The 17,149-nt window shown below is 37.0% G+C and overlaps 1 protein-coding gene across 1 annotated transcript in view; it reads right to left on the reverse strand.

Annotated features, from left to right (window-relative positions):
• Positions 1–2,234: 2,234 nt before the first annotated feature.
• The window catches only part of LOC107553994 (PQ-loop repeat-containing protein 1), a 47,639-nt gene continuing 32,724 nt past the window's right edge, over positions 2,235–17,149 (reverse strand). The window contains exon 5 of the mRNA XM_016236351.1: positions 2,235–2,517. Coding sequence (XP_016091837.1) covers positions 2,343–2,517 — 175 coding nt within the window. The 3' untranslated portion in view covers positions 2,235–2,342. The remainder of the gene's footprint in view (positions 2,518–17,149) is intronic.

Consider the following 17,149-nt stretch of genomic DNA (forward strand, 5'->3'; position numbering starts at 1 on the left):
CTGGGTAAAATAGGGACAAACCCAACAATTGGGCTGTTTTGACCCCGCGGTTGGGTTAATTGTTTACGTGTAACGTTAAAAAAGTGAAATCGCAATGAACCACCCCTTTAACCAAAAAAAAAAAAAAAAAAAGGACCCCAAACTTTTGAATGGAACTTTTCAACGTACACTTATCAATCAATATTAACTTAAAATGTAAAAAAGTATATATTTCCATATGATATTCAAACATGTGTATTGCATAGAACAGCATTAATGCAATGTATTTTTTACTTGGAAGAGAGTGGGCTCACACATAGTCATCCTGTGACTAAATTTGTTGGTGGCTTTGACCTTTGCTGGGGTCAGATATGTTGATATGTCGGTTAACAGCACAACAGAACAAATATTTACCACACACAAAGTCTTAGCACAATGAGAGCTAAAGCCAATAAAGATGCCCATGCAGGGAGTAAACAGCTGAGGCTTTGTGACCATCTCTAATAACCAACGGCTAAACTTTGACGATCAACTAACGCTAAAGCAGCCAACGGGCTTAAACAGTCCATGGACATGTTGAAATCCCTATGGTTAAACATGGGCAGGGAGGTAGAAAGAGAGCCAAAACTGAGATGGAATCTGAAAATGCTTTTCTAAGGCCACATCTGTAGTCCTCCCTGAGCAGCCTGGTGCTATAGTGGGATTTAAAGTTATAGTGACCGTCTCTTTGCAGTGATAAATAGCACATAACTCAGTGCTGGTGTGAATGGTAACTTAATAGAGTGGAACTATTTTATGATGAGGTCTCCTCATATCTGATCAACCGCAGAAGCAACCGAGTTGAGGCGACAGCATTTTTTTTCTCGCCAGTCCCATCAACTTAAACATAAAAACAGTCCAAATGTCAATTTTTGTGGGCAGGCTGACCTTCATCTTGGTGTGACATGCATGGATAAACATGGATGACATATGACTGGTTGAGGTATTCATTGTCATCCTTAAAGGACATCGTAGACTATGAACCCAATGGCCCAGAGATGTCCATCATTGGCTTTGTGTGGTTACTATAAACGGCAACTGCTTTTTCATTGGAATATTACACATTTCAATTTTCTAAATCAAAAACCCTGGATAAAAATACTTCTTTTACAAAACACTGGCACTAATAGTAAACTGAAATTACCTGAAATTAATGGGAAAAGGGACTATTGATCCTTGATAACTTAACAGAACAAATCTGTCCGTTTTTCACATTTGCATTGCATTCATATATGATAAATCAGTTGTGCATTATATATTTATGGCATAGCCTCATGCATTTCCACTGATACGGTTTGGTAATTAAAGTTAGGTAATCATTCATCAGCAAATAGTTTTAACTCAAAGGCTTAGATTTAAAAGTATAACATTAATCTGCTGCTTAAAATATGGATTTTTGTGTACAACTATGCAAGTAACAATGATTTAAGTGCTTTAAAATGAAAAAGGAACACACATTGTTAAAAAATGAGCTAGCAGTTTGAATCCAAGTTGTGGCAGATACATTTGGCACATGCATTTCCCAGCACTTAAATTGCACTAAGAGCATATCGGCGCTCACAAAAGCTAGCAAAAATACAAATAATCTAAAAATAACAAAGTGAAGGGGCATTCATTTGTCAGCTTGTAAGTGAATATGTTGGCTGGAGTTAAATGTTTTTTTTTTTTCTTGGTTGATTTCTTGAGGTATAATGATGTCCAGCCGGTGCATATAAGGCCTGTTCACTCTTCTTTGAATGGAAAAACTTGCTGTTTGGTAAGACGTGAATAACGGACAGAAGCCCCCCAAAAAATAAAAAATAAAAATAAAATCCCTGAACTCAGATGCATTTGTCGAATTTGAAAAAATTATCCAGCAGGGTTCAACAGACTGAAACCACATTGAAAATCTGGGATGCAAAATCAAATCAAATTAAAAATAAATTTAATAGACGTTTTAGGATTTAAAAAAATTAAAACCAAGTAGTATTGCAACTAATCAAACTAATACAACTAATTTTTTTCCCCTCCAAATAAATTAACATTTTCAATGTAACTTTTCACTCAACTTGTCATGCAAATAAGGCACTTTCTAATAAAAACATTAGATAAAAAAAGTATATTATTAAATATAAACATTAAATTGTAACATTAAATAAATAAGTTATATTAAATGAGAGAAAAGCAAAATAGAACTATTTTCTCAAGCAGTTTCAGACTTTTGAACCCCACTGTGTATTAAAAATATTTTTTTGGAAAAAGTAAAATCATGTAGTTTTGCAGGCAAGTAGCACGTAGAACGTCCTAATTTAGGAGTGTTGATCACCATCATTATTGTAGTGATCTCAGCCCAGTTTGATTCTGGTGTCCTGGCTGTAGTAGCCCACCTGGAGCAGAATGGCAATGTCCATTAAGATCTGTACTGCACCACAGACCCCGAACTGGGTGGGGCTTTCATTGATCACGAAATACGTGGTCTTAAAGATGTCACCAGCCGTCCATAAAAGCACCATCTTTACGCTGAAAAAAGGGAGAGAGACAGAGAAATAGAACATATTGAAGCATTCAGAAATAAATATATATAGATATGAAAAGTCTCTTAGCAGTTGGAAAGATCCCACTCAGCTATAAAGCTCTGATAAATGAACCCCATTCAAAACCTTTTAAAGGCGTCACCAATACATCAGACTAATGTATTGTACAATGTCCTATCCTCCCACTTGGTAAAATCATACATCTGTATATATCACACATTTACACGTCTCTGAAGTCTTGTGCAATTGAGTGCAGTGGGGAGCAGCTTTCAGCTACACTTAATTGAATTTAGAGGAGGATCATGGATGCAATTATTTATATAAAATTTCTATAAAATTGTGAAGGGGTGAGGAAACAGGTAGACTCCTATTATCAAACTTAAAGGGATAGTTCACCCAAAACTGAAAATTACCCCATGATTTACTCACCACAAGCAATCCTAGGTGTATATGACTTTCTTCCTTCAGACGAATACAAAGTTATATAAAAAAATGTCCTGGCTCTTTCAAGCTTTATAATGGCAGTGAATGGGGGTCAAGATTTGAATCCCAAAAAAGTGCATCCATCCATCATAAAAAGTGTTCCACACGGCTCAGAGGGGTTAATAAAGGAAATCAGCAAAGTGATGCATTTATGTACGAAAAATATCCATATTTAAATCTCTAGCTTCTGCAACTGTCGTACACATGTTCGTAGCGTTCCAGTGGATGATGTATGAAGTAATCATAGTGTAAGCTCTGTTGAGAATATGCCAGTCTCACAAGAACCGTTTTGTTTACAGCAAAGGAAAACCAGTCTCCTCTTGGCTTACAGTGCTAGCCAAAATTATTAGAACACCTGACAGATCTGAAAATATTGACCTTTTTGCCTCTAAAACATGATTTCATTTAATAATGTTCATCAAACATGCAGATGGTTGCTCGGAGCACAAAAAATACTGGATGAAGTGAGTTGTACTGTTTTTATCCACTTTTAACTTTAATATTTGGTATGGCCACCTTTTGCAGCAATTACAGCTACACATCTCTCTGGCATAGTATCAATATAGGGCCTATTTCCTGAGAACTTCAACACTAATGTTATCCCATGCCTTCTGCAACTCAAGCCAAAGGCTTTCCTTTGAATGTACAATAGATCCAGTTTATTTTCCAACTCACCCCAAATTTGCTCGATGGGGTTGAGGTCCGGATTTTGAGGGGGCCAATCAATCATTTTCAATGTTCCAGCAGATTCCTTCCGTCGCAGGTAGTTCCGGCAATAGTTCGTTTAATGGGTAATGTAATCGCCAATTCAACGAAAACAACTGAAACCTCTTAAATATGCCAAGTGTTCTAATCATTTTGGCCACTTATGTATATCGAAATCCTCCAACATTTCTCTTTACAAATCCTCATTTTGTACTTCTAGTTCATGACTGGGGTTTTATTTTGCTCTCTCCTCTGTGCTTCCGTGTTCGTCACTTATGCTTAGGCCTACGTCCTAAGGCATCCGCTGGAACGCCATGCACTTTTTTGGGCTTCAAAATCTCGACCCCCATTCACTGCCATTATTAAAGCTTGAAGGAGTCAGGGCATTTTTAATATAACTCCGATTGTATTTGTCTAAAAGAATAAAGTTACAGTGGGGCAAAAAAGTATTTAGTCAGCCACCAATTGTGCAAGTTCTCCCACTTAAAAAGATGAGAGAGGCCTGTAATTTTCATACTTGGGGGATCACCAAAGCACAATATTTTGTAAATGTCAATCCTTGATCTTTTTTTAAAAAGTTTAGCTGTAAAAACTTCGAAGCAGCAGCTAAGGATAGACACTGCATTCTCAGCGGTATTTATGCTGAATGAGTTCATTAATTTCATTCAAGTGTAAAGAGGGAAAAGGTGGTCTAAAGATGAGTACAGTCGATACATCAGCTGTCACAGACAGAGAGGAATGAGCATTGGACTTTTCGTGCTCATGGCGATTGCCCCGACAAGAGAAATGAGTCTTTCACACAACGTGGGGCAGCAGAAGCAGACATCTACAGTAATGAAATGGTCCATTCTTGGCTTGGGGGATCACCAAAGCACAATATTTTGTAAATGTCAATCCTTGATCTTTTTTAAAAAAGTTTAGCTGTAAAAACTTCGAAGCAGCAGCTAAGGATAGACACTGCATTCTCAGCGGTATTTATGCTGAATGAGTTCATTCATTTCATTCAAGTGTAAAGAGGGAAAAGGTGGTCTAAAGATGAGTACAGTCGATACATCAGCTGTCACAGAGAGAGAGGAATGAGCATTGGACTTTTCGTGCTCATGGCGATTGCCCCGACAAGAGAAATGAGTCTTTCACACAACGTGGGGCAGCAGAAGCAGACATCTACAGTAATGAAATGGTCCATTCTTGCTAGCCGTTTACTTGATGTTGCAAACCCACCCATCTCAACATGACATTGATTATTGTGCAATACGTTCTTCCTTATCACTGCCTGTGAACTGTTTTGGAGTCACAGGAAGATTGCGAAACATCTGCTGGCAGGAGTTGAGATGTTCGCTAACAGCAGTTTGAAATACCATCATTTATATCTGGCTCTCAAATACTTTACAGTGCTAAAATGTCCTGTTATGGACACTGCCCTACTAAATGAAATAGAATAGACACTTTATCCTCATAGTCCTGGAGCATAGTCCTGGAGCACTTTGTCCACAAAATGCTGATAGTTGGTACTCTAAGCAACCTAAAAAAAAGTGTCATGGAGGTGAATGAGGTAACAATGAACTGGAAAGGGCCAGTAGGGATCCTGAAATTTATACTTTCCATTTGAAAAACTTTTCATAAAATGGAAATGTTTCATAGCCGGAGAGCCAGAAATCTTGCTTGTTTGTAGGTGACCAAATACTTATTTTACCGAGGAATTTACCAATTAATTCTTTAAAAATCCTACAATGTGATTTTCTGGATTTTCTTTTCTCATTTTGTCTCTCATAGCTGAGGTATACCTATGATGAAAATTACAGGCCTCTCTCATCTTTTTAAGTGGGAGAACTTGCACAATTGGTGGCTGACTAAATACTTTTTTGCCCCACTGTATATATACCTAGGATGCTTGAGAGAGAGTAAATCATGGGGTAATGTTCATTTTTGGGTGAACTATCCTTGGTATATTATGGCTCATAGAAGCTATAAGCAGATCCATTTATGCATTATATGCAGAAAATTTACATTTAAATGTCAATTTGACCTTGTGAGGTTAAGAGACGGGAGGGACAGTGCATCCTGGGACACGGACAGAGCCATCTTCAGGATACTTGGGGGATCACCAAAGCACAATATTTTGTAAATGTCAATCCTTGATCTTTTTTTAAAAAGTTTAGCTGTAAAAACTTCGAAGCAGCAGCTAAGGATAGACACTGCATTCTCAGCGGTATTTATGCTGAATGAGTTCATTCATTTCATTCAAGTGTAAAGAGGGAAAAGGTGGTCTAAAGATGAGTACAGTCGATACATCAGCTGTCACAGAGAGAGAGGAATGAGCATTGGACTTTTCGTGCTCATGGCGATTGCCCCGACAAGAGAAATGAGTCTTTCACACAACGTGGGGCAGCAGAAGCAGACATCTACAGTAATGAAATGGTCCATTCTTGCTAGCCGTTTACTTGATGTTGCAAACCCACCCATCTCAACATGACATTGATTATTGTGCAATACGTTCTTCCTTATCACTGCCTGTGAACTGTTTTGGAGTCACAGGAAGATTGCGAAACATCTGCTGGCAGGAGTTGAGATGTTCGCTAACAGCAGTTTGAAATACCATCATTTATATCTGGCTCTCAAATACTTTACAGTGCTAAAATGTCCTGTTATGGACACTGCCCTACTAAATGAAATAGAATAGACACTTTATCCTCATAGTCCTGGAGCATAGTCCTGGAGCACTTTGTCCACAAAATGCTGATAGTTGGTACTCTAAGCAACCTAAAAAAAAGTGTCATGGAGGTGAATGAGGTAACAATGAACTGGAAAGGGCCAGTAGGGATCCTGAAATTTATACTTTCCATTTGAAAAACTTTTCATAAAATGGAAATGTTTCATAGCCGGAAATCTCTATTAAAACATCCTGCTTAATGTGCTTTGAGAGGAAATGTGTCCTCCATGTCTGATCTCAAAGTTACACCCCTCATTCCTCTCCTCCTTCATTCGTCTTTTGCATTAGTTTACTCTAGAGATCATCTTCAAACATCATTAATGGGGATGAAACATTAATGAGGTAATTAAAGGGGGGTGGGTCATCTGTACAAGAGCAATGATATGACTTAATGGTTCTCAATCTTCCGCCCAGAGAACAAACTCTTTCAGTTGTTCCCAAACATTCATTCAAACAAACACACCCTTTCTCACGCACTAAAACAAACCGCTATCTTTTTCTCTGCTCCCCTTCCCCGTGTCATGGAGGTGAATGAGGTAACAATGAACTGGAAAGGGCCAGTAGGGATCCTGAAATTTATACTTTCCATTTGAAAAACTTTTCATAAAATGGAAATGTTTCATAGCCGGGAAATCTCCATTAAAACATCCTGCTTAATGTGCTTTGAGAGGAAATGGGTCTTCCATGTCTGATCTCAAAGTTACACCCCTCATTCCTCTCCTCCTTCATTCGTCTTTTGCATTAGTTTACTCTAGAGATCATCTTCAAACATCATTAATGGGGATGAAACATTAATGAGGTAATTAAAGGGGGGTGGGTCATCTGTACAAGAGCAATGATATGACTTAATGGTTCTCAATCTTCCGCCCAGAGAACAAACTCTTTCAGTTGTTCCCAAACATTCATTCAAACAAACACACCCTTTCTCACGCACTAAAACAAACCGCTATCTTTTTCTCTGCTCCCCTTCCCCTCCGAGCCCCATGCGGATTGACAGCAGATGAAAGAAATGCTCAGCAAACAGCGAGCAACGCTTCAGGGCCTGTGAGAGAGGTAGAAGTGATTATTGCATTGATTAGGAGAACTGAGGCCACAGTTACAGCACTCCCAGTCCACACTGAACAGCTCTGCACTCAACCCTGACAAGCCTTCAATTGATCCTCCTCAACCTGACACTCTTATCGCTACACAGAGAGGAAAGAGAGAGGCAGCTAGTGAAGGAAGTAAGGAAGGAAGGAAGTAAGTATGGAAGGAATGAAGAAAAAGAAAGATTATCCAAAATGAAAGACACAGACAGATCAATAAACAGAATGAAAGATTGAGTGATAGACAGAATGTTACCATCATAAACAGACAGATAAAAAGTTAAGAACAGACATATAGAATGAGGAAAAGAGTGTTAGAACACAAAGAAGGATTGGAGGATAAACTGTATGATCAATAGAACCATAGACAAAATGAAAATGAAAGAATTACTAAAAGAACATTAGAACCACTGATAGAACAAAAAGTGATAGACAGAATGATAGAACAATAGGAAGAATGATAGAAAGAACAGCAGGAGTGATACAACTCTAGAAAGAACTATAAATTGAATTATATGCCATCAGATAAAAGAACAGCCAGAATGAAAGATTATATAGAATGATAGAGACACAAATAGATAGAATGATGGAACAACAGAAAAATAGAGAAAAGACAGAACGATAGAAAAATAGAGCAATAGATAGAATTACAGAAACACAAAACATTAAACTTGTAAGAACTTAAAAATGGTTATGTATAAATATATAAACAACTACATACAGTATAGATAGCTATAACGATAGAACGACAGACAGACAGACAGATATAGAGATACAGACAGACAGTAGGGCCGTGCAAGTGATGGAGATTTACTACTAATCACAGAACCGGCTTTACTGACGAGATGCGCATGACAATCACATGTGATTAATTGCACAGCCCTAACAGACAGACAGATAGATAGATGACATATAGAATGATAGCTGCAATGATATATAAAATGACAGAAAGAACGATAGATAGACCAGTAAGGAAGGAAGGAAGTAAGTATGGAAGGAATGAAGAAAGAAAGAAAGATTATCCAAAATGAAAGACACAGACAGATCAATAAACAGAATGAAAGATTGAGTGGTAGACAGAATGTTACCATCATAAACAGACAGATAAAAAGTTAAGAACAGACATATAGAATGAGGAAAAGAGTGTTAGAACACAAAGAAGGATTGGAGGATAAACTATGATCAATAGAACCATAGACAAAATGAAAATGAAAGAATTACTAAAAGAACATTAGAACCACTGATAGAACAAAAAGTGATAGACAGAATGATAGAACAATAGGAAGAATGATAGAAAGAACAGCAGGAGTGATAAAACTCTAGAAAGAACTATAAATTGAATTATATGCCATCAGATAAAAGAACAGCCAGAATGAAAGATTATATAGAATGATAGAGACACAAATAGATAGAATGATGGAACAACAGAAAAATAGAGAAAAGACAGAATGATAGAAAAATAGAGCAATAGATAGAATTACAGAAACACAAAACATTAAACTTGTAAGAACTTAAAAATGGTTATGTATAAATATATAAACAACTACATACAGTATAGATAGCTATAACGATAGAACGACAGACAGACAGACAGATATAGAGATACAGACAGACAGTAGGGCCGTGCAAGTGATGGAGATTTACTACTAATCACAGAACCGGCTTTACTGACGAGATGCGCATGACAATCACATGTGATTAATTGCACAGCCCTAACAGACAGACAGATAGATAGATGACATATAGAATGATAGCTGCAATGATATATAAAATGACAGAAAGAACGATAGATAGACCAGCAGACAAACAGAATGGTAGTTAGAACAATAGATAGAATGATACAACCCCTTCTTGTATATCTGGTCTGTTGGTCTGGTGAAGCAGACTACATGTCAATAGTTAAAAGGTCGGTCTACTGGAGGCTAGAGACACCAGATATATAAGATGCAAGACAAGCCTACCGGGGCTTCTGAAGAGATTTGAGTTTTGACATTTGGCAGAGAAATCTAAGAAGGGGCAACATTCTGAAGATCTGCTCCAGACAGATGTATCGCACAGATTTACTTGCAAAGCAAAGATAAGACTTGTTTTTAGATATATATTGAATGCTTAAAATAAGAAAAAAGGGGGTGAGAAAATGATCCCAATAGGATAAGAAATTTAATAAATTAATTTAAAATATATACAATATTTACAAGATATATACAAGAAAACAAGTATCAGTGTACTACATTTGACTATATGTACAATATACAACCAGTATACAGTACAATGATTTTTAAACATGCCCTTCTTGATAATTTTTTTTGGACTAAGTTATAACACTTTGCACAAAACAGGATTAAACATACAATATTGAAATTAAAAATGCAAAGTAACTGCCACATTTAATATTCAAAGACGATGTCTAAGACAACAATGTAATACTTGAAACGTTTTAAAAAGATTATCATTGCATAATGTTTCACGTACTTCAGTTTTTAAACAACAGTAAGTAGAATACAATGTATACTTTCTAGTATTCCATTCTAAACATATAGTAGCTTGTTGGCAAGTAAGAAAAAGAAATGGCATCCCTTAGTTGTGTTGACTTGTGTTAGGTTAATAAAGCATTTCTTTTACTCTGCTTGTGTCCATTTTCATGGATTTTGCTTCGCTAGCTATGATAAATGAGTTTTTGCCACCTGGGTCTATAACTGAGCACCATTTGAAGCGAATATAAGGTAGATCACGTGCACAAACAGACCACAGAAAGACAAATAGCTCCCACCAGGTGTCATAACAGCAGCCACAACAAATCAGAACCGCATCTATGCTAGCAAGGACACTTTCCTTTCCCCAGATACCCTGTATAGCCAAGTTATATCCACTGCTTCCTTATTTTTATAAATACGGGAAACGTTTCCTACGAGCGTGAAACTCCCAGCTGTAATCAGGGCCGATCAGGGCTCTGTGTGAGCAGCGAGGCCCATGGCGAAGCTCGGTCTCGTGGGAGAATCCGGCTGCATGTCTCTGCTTGTTAGGGAGACAGTACAGTGCACTCGGCTTCATCAACACAGCAGGGTCCTGATGCTAACTACGCTCTTGACTTAGCATGGAGCCTAAACCCCAGAAACTGGTTTCAGCAGACATTAGAGCTGAGTGGCTCAAACTTTTTTTGTTAACTTTTTAACATTTTAGAGCTCCTGTGGAGGCACCTGAACTGAGAGAAGTGAGAGACAGCAGGTGAAAGACAGCGACAGTGCAGTGCTTGCTGTGCAATCTGAGTATTTGTGACTTATTCAATTAGACAAAATATATAAAGTGATTTTGAATTAAAGGACTGCATGGAAATGCCTCTTTTCTTTTTCAGTCTTACAATACAAAGATGCTGCAGGTTATTTTTTTTGGATCTAATGCAGAAGTGCAATGACATGCAACAAGTGCAGCTGTGATGCAACATTTAATTTAAGTAAAATCAAAGTCTAAAATCTCAGTTTACCTAAAACTTCAACACCATTGCATTAATAATCTACCTTAGACTCATACTGCCATTGACTTGAACCAACACTGATGCCATTACTGAAAAAAAATTGTATACTGAATTATGGATGCTCTTCTGTTTTACCTTTATCTGCATACTAAATTTTGCTAAAACAGCACATTATGACGAGTCAACGTCTAAAACCATATCTTTAATATTACTGGAGCAGCTAAGCGAGCATTGGAAAATCAGAAAAGTTCAATTTTCACTAGAATGATAACTTTATAGATAATCATATATATATCAGCATCCACATCAACAACAATAATTTTTTATTTTAAAGTTTAATTTTAAAGTTTAATTTTATTTTAAGCACCAGCTGCAGTTTTTTCGTTAGCTGCTTTAAATGCATGAGCTCTTTAACGTTCTGTGAACTCTGATTGGCTGCCAATGTTCATAAGCAGGAAAAAAAATAGTTCCACTATTACATTCCTCTGTTATTGTTATAATTGTGGTGTGGACTACCCTATTGTCACTGAATTAGATTCTAAATATTAGAATGATTATTAAAACTTTATAGTTATAGTTATCAGTATCAGTCTAGGTGTGAATGGCCCTTTACTCCAACAACCTGCATCTAAGGTCTTTGCTTGCATCAGACACGATGTTTTAAAATGAGAATAATGAGTGTGAGTCTGTGTTGGAGACTATGCTGTAGGAGAAAAAGGAGTTCTCGGGGTGAAACTCCATGTATGCTGGTTCGTTAAGTCTCTATAATTACAACCATCATCAAAGAGTCCACACCAAGGCTAAAGACGATAGCCATTTGGAATATAATTCACACTGAATGTGGTTGACAGATACGCACACACCACAGCGTGAGAGAGAAAAAAAAAACTTAGATAAAATAGGTTGAGCTCCTTTTGCTCACAGAGCCCCCAGGGTACAAAATCTGAAATGAAAAAGATCAGGAATCAATTTCTGTAAAAATACAAATGTGAGCACACTAAAAAAAGCCCGTCAAGAATTCTGAGGGCCTTTCAGAATTTGAAAAATGGGGTAAAGCCTCATGGGAGAAGGGAGTCAGCGTGTTGCTGGATACCCAGTCCATTAATGTCAGTCACAGTCTAAGACACACATTGCCCTGCTGTTCCTCACTTCATCCTGTTCTTACGTCTGTGTTTCCACCAGAGCAACATGAATTAAAACAGCAGCAGAAGTGGACACAGAATCAACAAGAAGTTCAAACGAGGAGAAAGAAGGTCAATAAGAGATGGGAGCTTTCAGAGAATAGCAAGGGGAGATGGGCCATTTAAATCCTTCAGGTTCAATAAATGTCTGGCTCAAGGGCACAGCGTTGGACCCTCCCAGCTTCACTGGCCCATATTAAGGACAGTAGGAGGGTATGGATGGTTGGTCTTGTTAAAGACAGTACTGCATGTGTCATTGGTAGAGTTACTGATGTGGAGTACATCACAATACCTTGTAAAACTCTCTCAACAAGGGCACAGCAACACAAACACAACTCAGCTCCACAACCTAGTGAGCTGCAAAGCTAGACAGCATTTTACAACCAAAAAAAAAGCTGTGCCTATACTGAAAAAAAGCTGTGCCTATGCCTATACTGACATTTTTGCAAAATTCCCAAAAATTTTCCTGCAGATACAATTTACTGCAGTTTCCATATCGAATGAACAGTAAAAAAAAAAAAACTTTTCTCACAAAAATGTTTAGAGAAGCAGATAAAATGTTAACAAAGAATTAATTATGGTTCCTTGCTCAATACCATGTTATGACCTTAAACACTTTTGGCATAGTGCATGGTTTGAAAATGACGTTTGTATAACATAACCAGATCCATATATATGGCTTTTCTGACACCAAACTACCTCGGTAGCACACCCGGTAGAGCACTACACTCAGATAAGGATACTGTGAAACAAGAGTCAAGATAAAAGACTTGTAGAAGCAAGCAAAAATGGTATGGTTGTTCCAGCAAATGTGTTTTTATCTCAGTTAGGTTTAGTGTGCATGGCACATTATTTTCAAACGTGATAGAATCCTTTAAGTCAGTGTAATAAAACATTGCCAGTTTCATATCTATCTCTTTTGGAAACACTGGAACACCACTGGACAATTAACTAAGGCTGGGTTGGAATTTTAAGGCAATATTGTTAAAATTTTAACATACATTAAAGCAGTGATTAACCTATGACAATTCTGTCACAATTTCCACACCATCATTTCGTTCTAAACCTGTATGCCTTTTTCTTCACTGAAACAGATGAAAAATGTTGCCACAGGTCTTTTCTATTCAGTGAAAGCATATAGGCTAATTTCCCAAAGCAAAGTGAGCTGACTTCTAAGGTAGCATACGAATTGAAATAGAACCTCATAAGAGATCAATTTGAAACACTCTACATTGACAGTAGCATTTCTCATGTCAACACTTAACCCACATTTGATTTCAACAGTTTGCTGTTAGCATGTTGCTAATTCTAAGCTTCAATAAGCATAAAATTACCTAGCACATATAAATGTTAGATAAAATAGTTAATCTGTGAATTACATTTACCTAATTTCAACTTTTATAATCAATACTTTTTGGTACTGATCAATTAAAACAAAATGGTACTAAAGGAATTATATTTACATATAATCAACATACTACAGGTGCATCTCAATAAATTAGAATGTCATGGAAAAGTTAATTTCAGTAATTCAACTCAAATTGTGAAACTCGTGTATTAAATAAATTCAATGCACACAGACTGAAGTAGTTTAAGTCTTTGGTTCTTTTAATTGTGGTGATTTTGGCTCACATTTAACAAAAACCCACCAATTCACTTTCTCAACAAATTAGAATACTTCATAAGACCAATAAAAAAAAACATTTAGTGAATTGTTGGCCTTCTGAAAAGTATGTTCATTTACTGTACATGTGCTCAATACTTGGTAGGGGCTCCTTTTGCTTTAATTACTGCCTCAATTCTCTATGGGGTTCAGGTCTGGTGAGTTTGCTGGCCAGTCAAGCACACCAACACCATGGTCATTTAACCAACTTTTGGTGCTTTTGGCAGTGTGGGCAGGTGCCAAATCCTGCTGGAAAATGAAATCAGCATCTTCAAAAAGCATGAATTAAAACAGCAGCAGAAGTGGACACAGAATCAACAAGAAGTTCAAACGAGGAGAAAGAAGGTCAATAAGAGATGGGAGCTTTCAGAGAATAGCAAGGGGAGATGGGCCATTTAAATCCTTCAGGTTCAATAAATGTCTGGCTCAAGGGCACAGCGTTGGACCCTTCCAGCTTCACTGGCCCGTATATAGAAAGGACAGTAGGAGGGAATGGATGGTTGGTCTTGTTAAAGACAGTACTGCATGTGTCATTGGTAGAGTTACTGATGTGGAGTACATCACAATACCTTGTAAAACTCTCTCAACAAGGGCACAGCAACACAAACACAACTCAGCTCCACAACCTAGTGAGCTGCAAAGCTAGACAGCATTTTACAACCAAAAAAAAAGCTGTGCCTATACTGAAAAAAAGCTGTGCCTATGCCTATACTGACATTTTTGCAAAATTCCCAAAAATTTTCCTGCAGATACAATTTACTGCAGTTTCCATATCGAATGAACAGTAAAAAAAAAAAAACTTTTCTCACAAAAATGTTTAGAGAAGCAGATAAAATGTTAACAAAGAATTAATTATGGTTCCTTGCTCAATACCATGTTATGACCTTAAACACTTTTGGCATAGTGCATGGTTTGAAAATGACGTTTGTATAACATAACCAGATCCATATATATGGCTTTTCTGACACCAAACTACCTCGGTAGCACACCCGGTAGAGCACTACACTCAGATAAGGATACTGTGAAACAAGAGTCAAGATAAAAGACTTGTAGAAGCAAGCAAAAATGGTATGGTTGTTCCAGCAAATGTGTTTTTATCTCAGTTAGGTTTAGTGTGCATGGCACATTATTTTCAAACGTGATAGAATCCTTTAAGTCAGTGTAATAAAACATTGCCAGTTTCATATCTATCTCTTTTGGAAACACTGGAACACCACTGGACAATTAACTAAGGCTGGGTTGGAATTTTAAGGCAATATTGTTAAAATTTTAACATACATTAAAGCAGTGATTAACCTATGACAATTCTGTCACAATTTCCACACCATCATTTCGTTCTAAACCTGTATGCCTTTTTCTTCACTGAAACAGATGAAAAATGTTGCCACAGGTCTTTTCTATTCAGTGAAAGCATATAGGCTAATTTCCCAAAGCAAAGTGAGCTGACTTCTAAGGTAGCATACGAATTGAAATAGAACCTCATAAGAGATCAATTTGAAACACTCTACATTGACAGTAGCATTTCTCATGTCAACACTTAACCCACATTTGATTTCAACAGTTTGCTGTTAGCATGTTGCTAATTCTAAGCTTCAATAAGCATAAAATTACCTAGCACATATAAATGTTAGATAAAATAGTTAATCTGTGAATTACATTTACCTAATTTCAACTTTTATAATCAATACTTTTTGGTACTGATCAATTAAAACAAAATGGTACTAAAGGAATTATATTTACATATAATCAACATACTACAGGTGCATCTCAATAAATTAGAATGTCATGGAAAAGTGTAGCCTAGTGAACCAAACTGAGAGACCATTTTCAGGAAACCTTTGCAGGTGTTTTGAGTTGATTAGCTGATCGGCATGTCACCATATTCTAATTTGTTGAGATGAATTGGTAGGTTTTTGTTAAATGTGAGCCAAAATCATCACAATTAAAAGAACCAAAGACTTAAACTACTTCAGTCTGTTTATTTAATACACGAGTTTCACAATTTGAGTTGAATTACTGAAATAAATTAACTTTTCCACGACATTCTAATTTATTGAGATGCACCTGTAGGTTTTGAAATGGAGCCATAGTGACCAAGGGCTGTCAAGCTCCCTAAAGTGCCATAAAATAGTTTATAAAACCTGTTTAATATATTTTGAGTCTTCTGTATTCAAACAATAACTTTGTATGAGGAACAAATCAATTTCTCAATTATTCATTATCTGCAGAAACTCTCAAATCTCATTCACACGTTTGTATACTGAAACTTAATTACAGACAAATCACAAATGCAATATGTCAAACCTGAGTTAATTGAGTTAATTATTTAATTTTTTATACACTGTTGTAGTAGTTTCTGCACATTTAATCATTTTAGATAAAATCCCAACAAGTTTGTGTGGAACTTTGTCAGGTTTAAAGGTTCACTACATATTTATACGCAGATATATGAACACAATATACTGTATATACACACACACACAAACACTGCAGTGCTGTCTTGGTGACAGATATTTTCCACTCATAGATGTTGAAGGATGGCTTTAAATACACACACTGAAACATGTCTCCAAAGACTTCGCAATAATAATAAATTCACTCGCATACGTAAAGAAACACAGATGCCAGTGCAGTGATCGGTCGAGGGCCATCGACGCCTGCAGACACACTGAAATCACATCAAGGGCAAAGGCATTACACACTACACGCTATGGCAGTGACACATTCATTGGGTTCATAAAAAGATGGATTTCCTGAGAAATTCCATTTACATTAGCTTCCAATTTCCTTCTCTCAGCCTAAACTGTGCTCACAATGTTTAATTTGGCTCATAAAGGGGAGCCTGGAGTGTGTGTCACACCGAGTTCTGTGGAGCAGACCATGAGATGAAGGACTTTTTCCTTTTTTTTTTTTTTTAAATGAAAAGAGGGAAAAAGAGCTTGCTTCAGCTGAAGTGGAGCTGATATTGAGCTGTGATTATTATGCTGACTGAAGCCTGAGGGTAAAGATATTAGCTTTGCTCTAAATTCTCTCTGGTGCTCATTCTGGGCTCCCCCCCCCACAAAAAAAAAAGTACCAGTAAGGTCAACTTTGTTTCACCAAGGAGTCTTCGAATTCAAGCAGAGTGGGCTATAACATCAATTAACAAGCTCCTTAGCTGTCTAAAATTAATTATCATCATTACGTGCCTTTAATGAGTGGTGTCTTGGGTGAAGCATGTCCTGCAAACAATTACCGTGTGTGAATTTAACCTTCTCACCATCTACCCGTCATGGCACAGGCGACACACATTATGGCAAAACTACCTCACAAACTAGGT

This window comes from Sinocyclocheilus grahami, unplaced genomic scaffold (assembly GCF_001515645.1).
Source record: "Sinocyclocheilus grahami isolate Dianchi unplaced genomic scaffold, SAMN03320097.WGS_v1.1 scaffold487.1, whole genome shotgun sequence".
In the NCBI taxonomy this organism is placed as follows: Eukaryota; Metazoa; Chordata; class Actinopteri; order Cypriniformes; family Cyprinidae; genus Sinocyclocheilus; species Sinocyclocheilus grahami.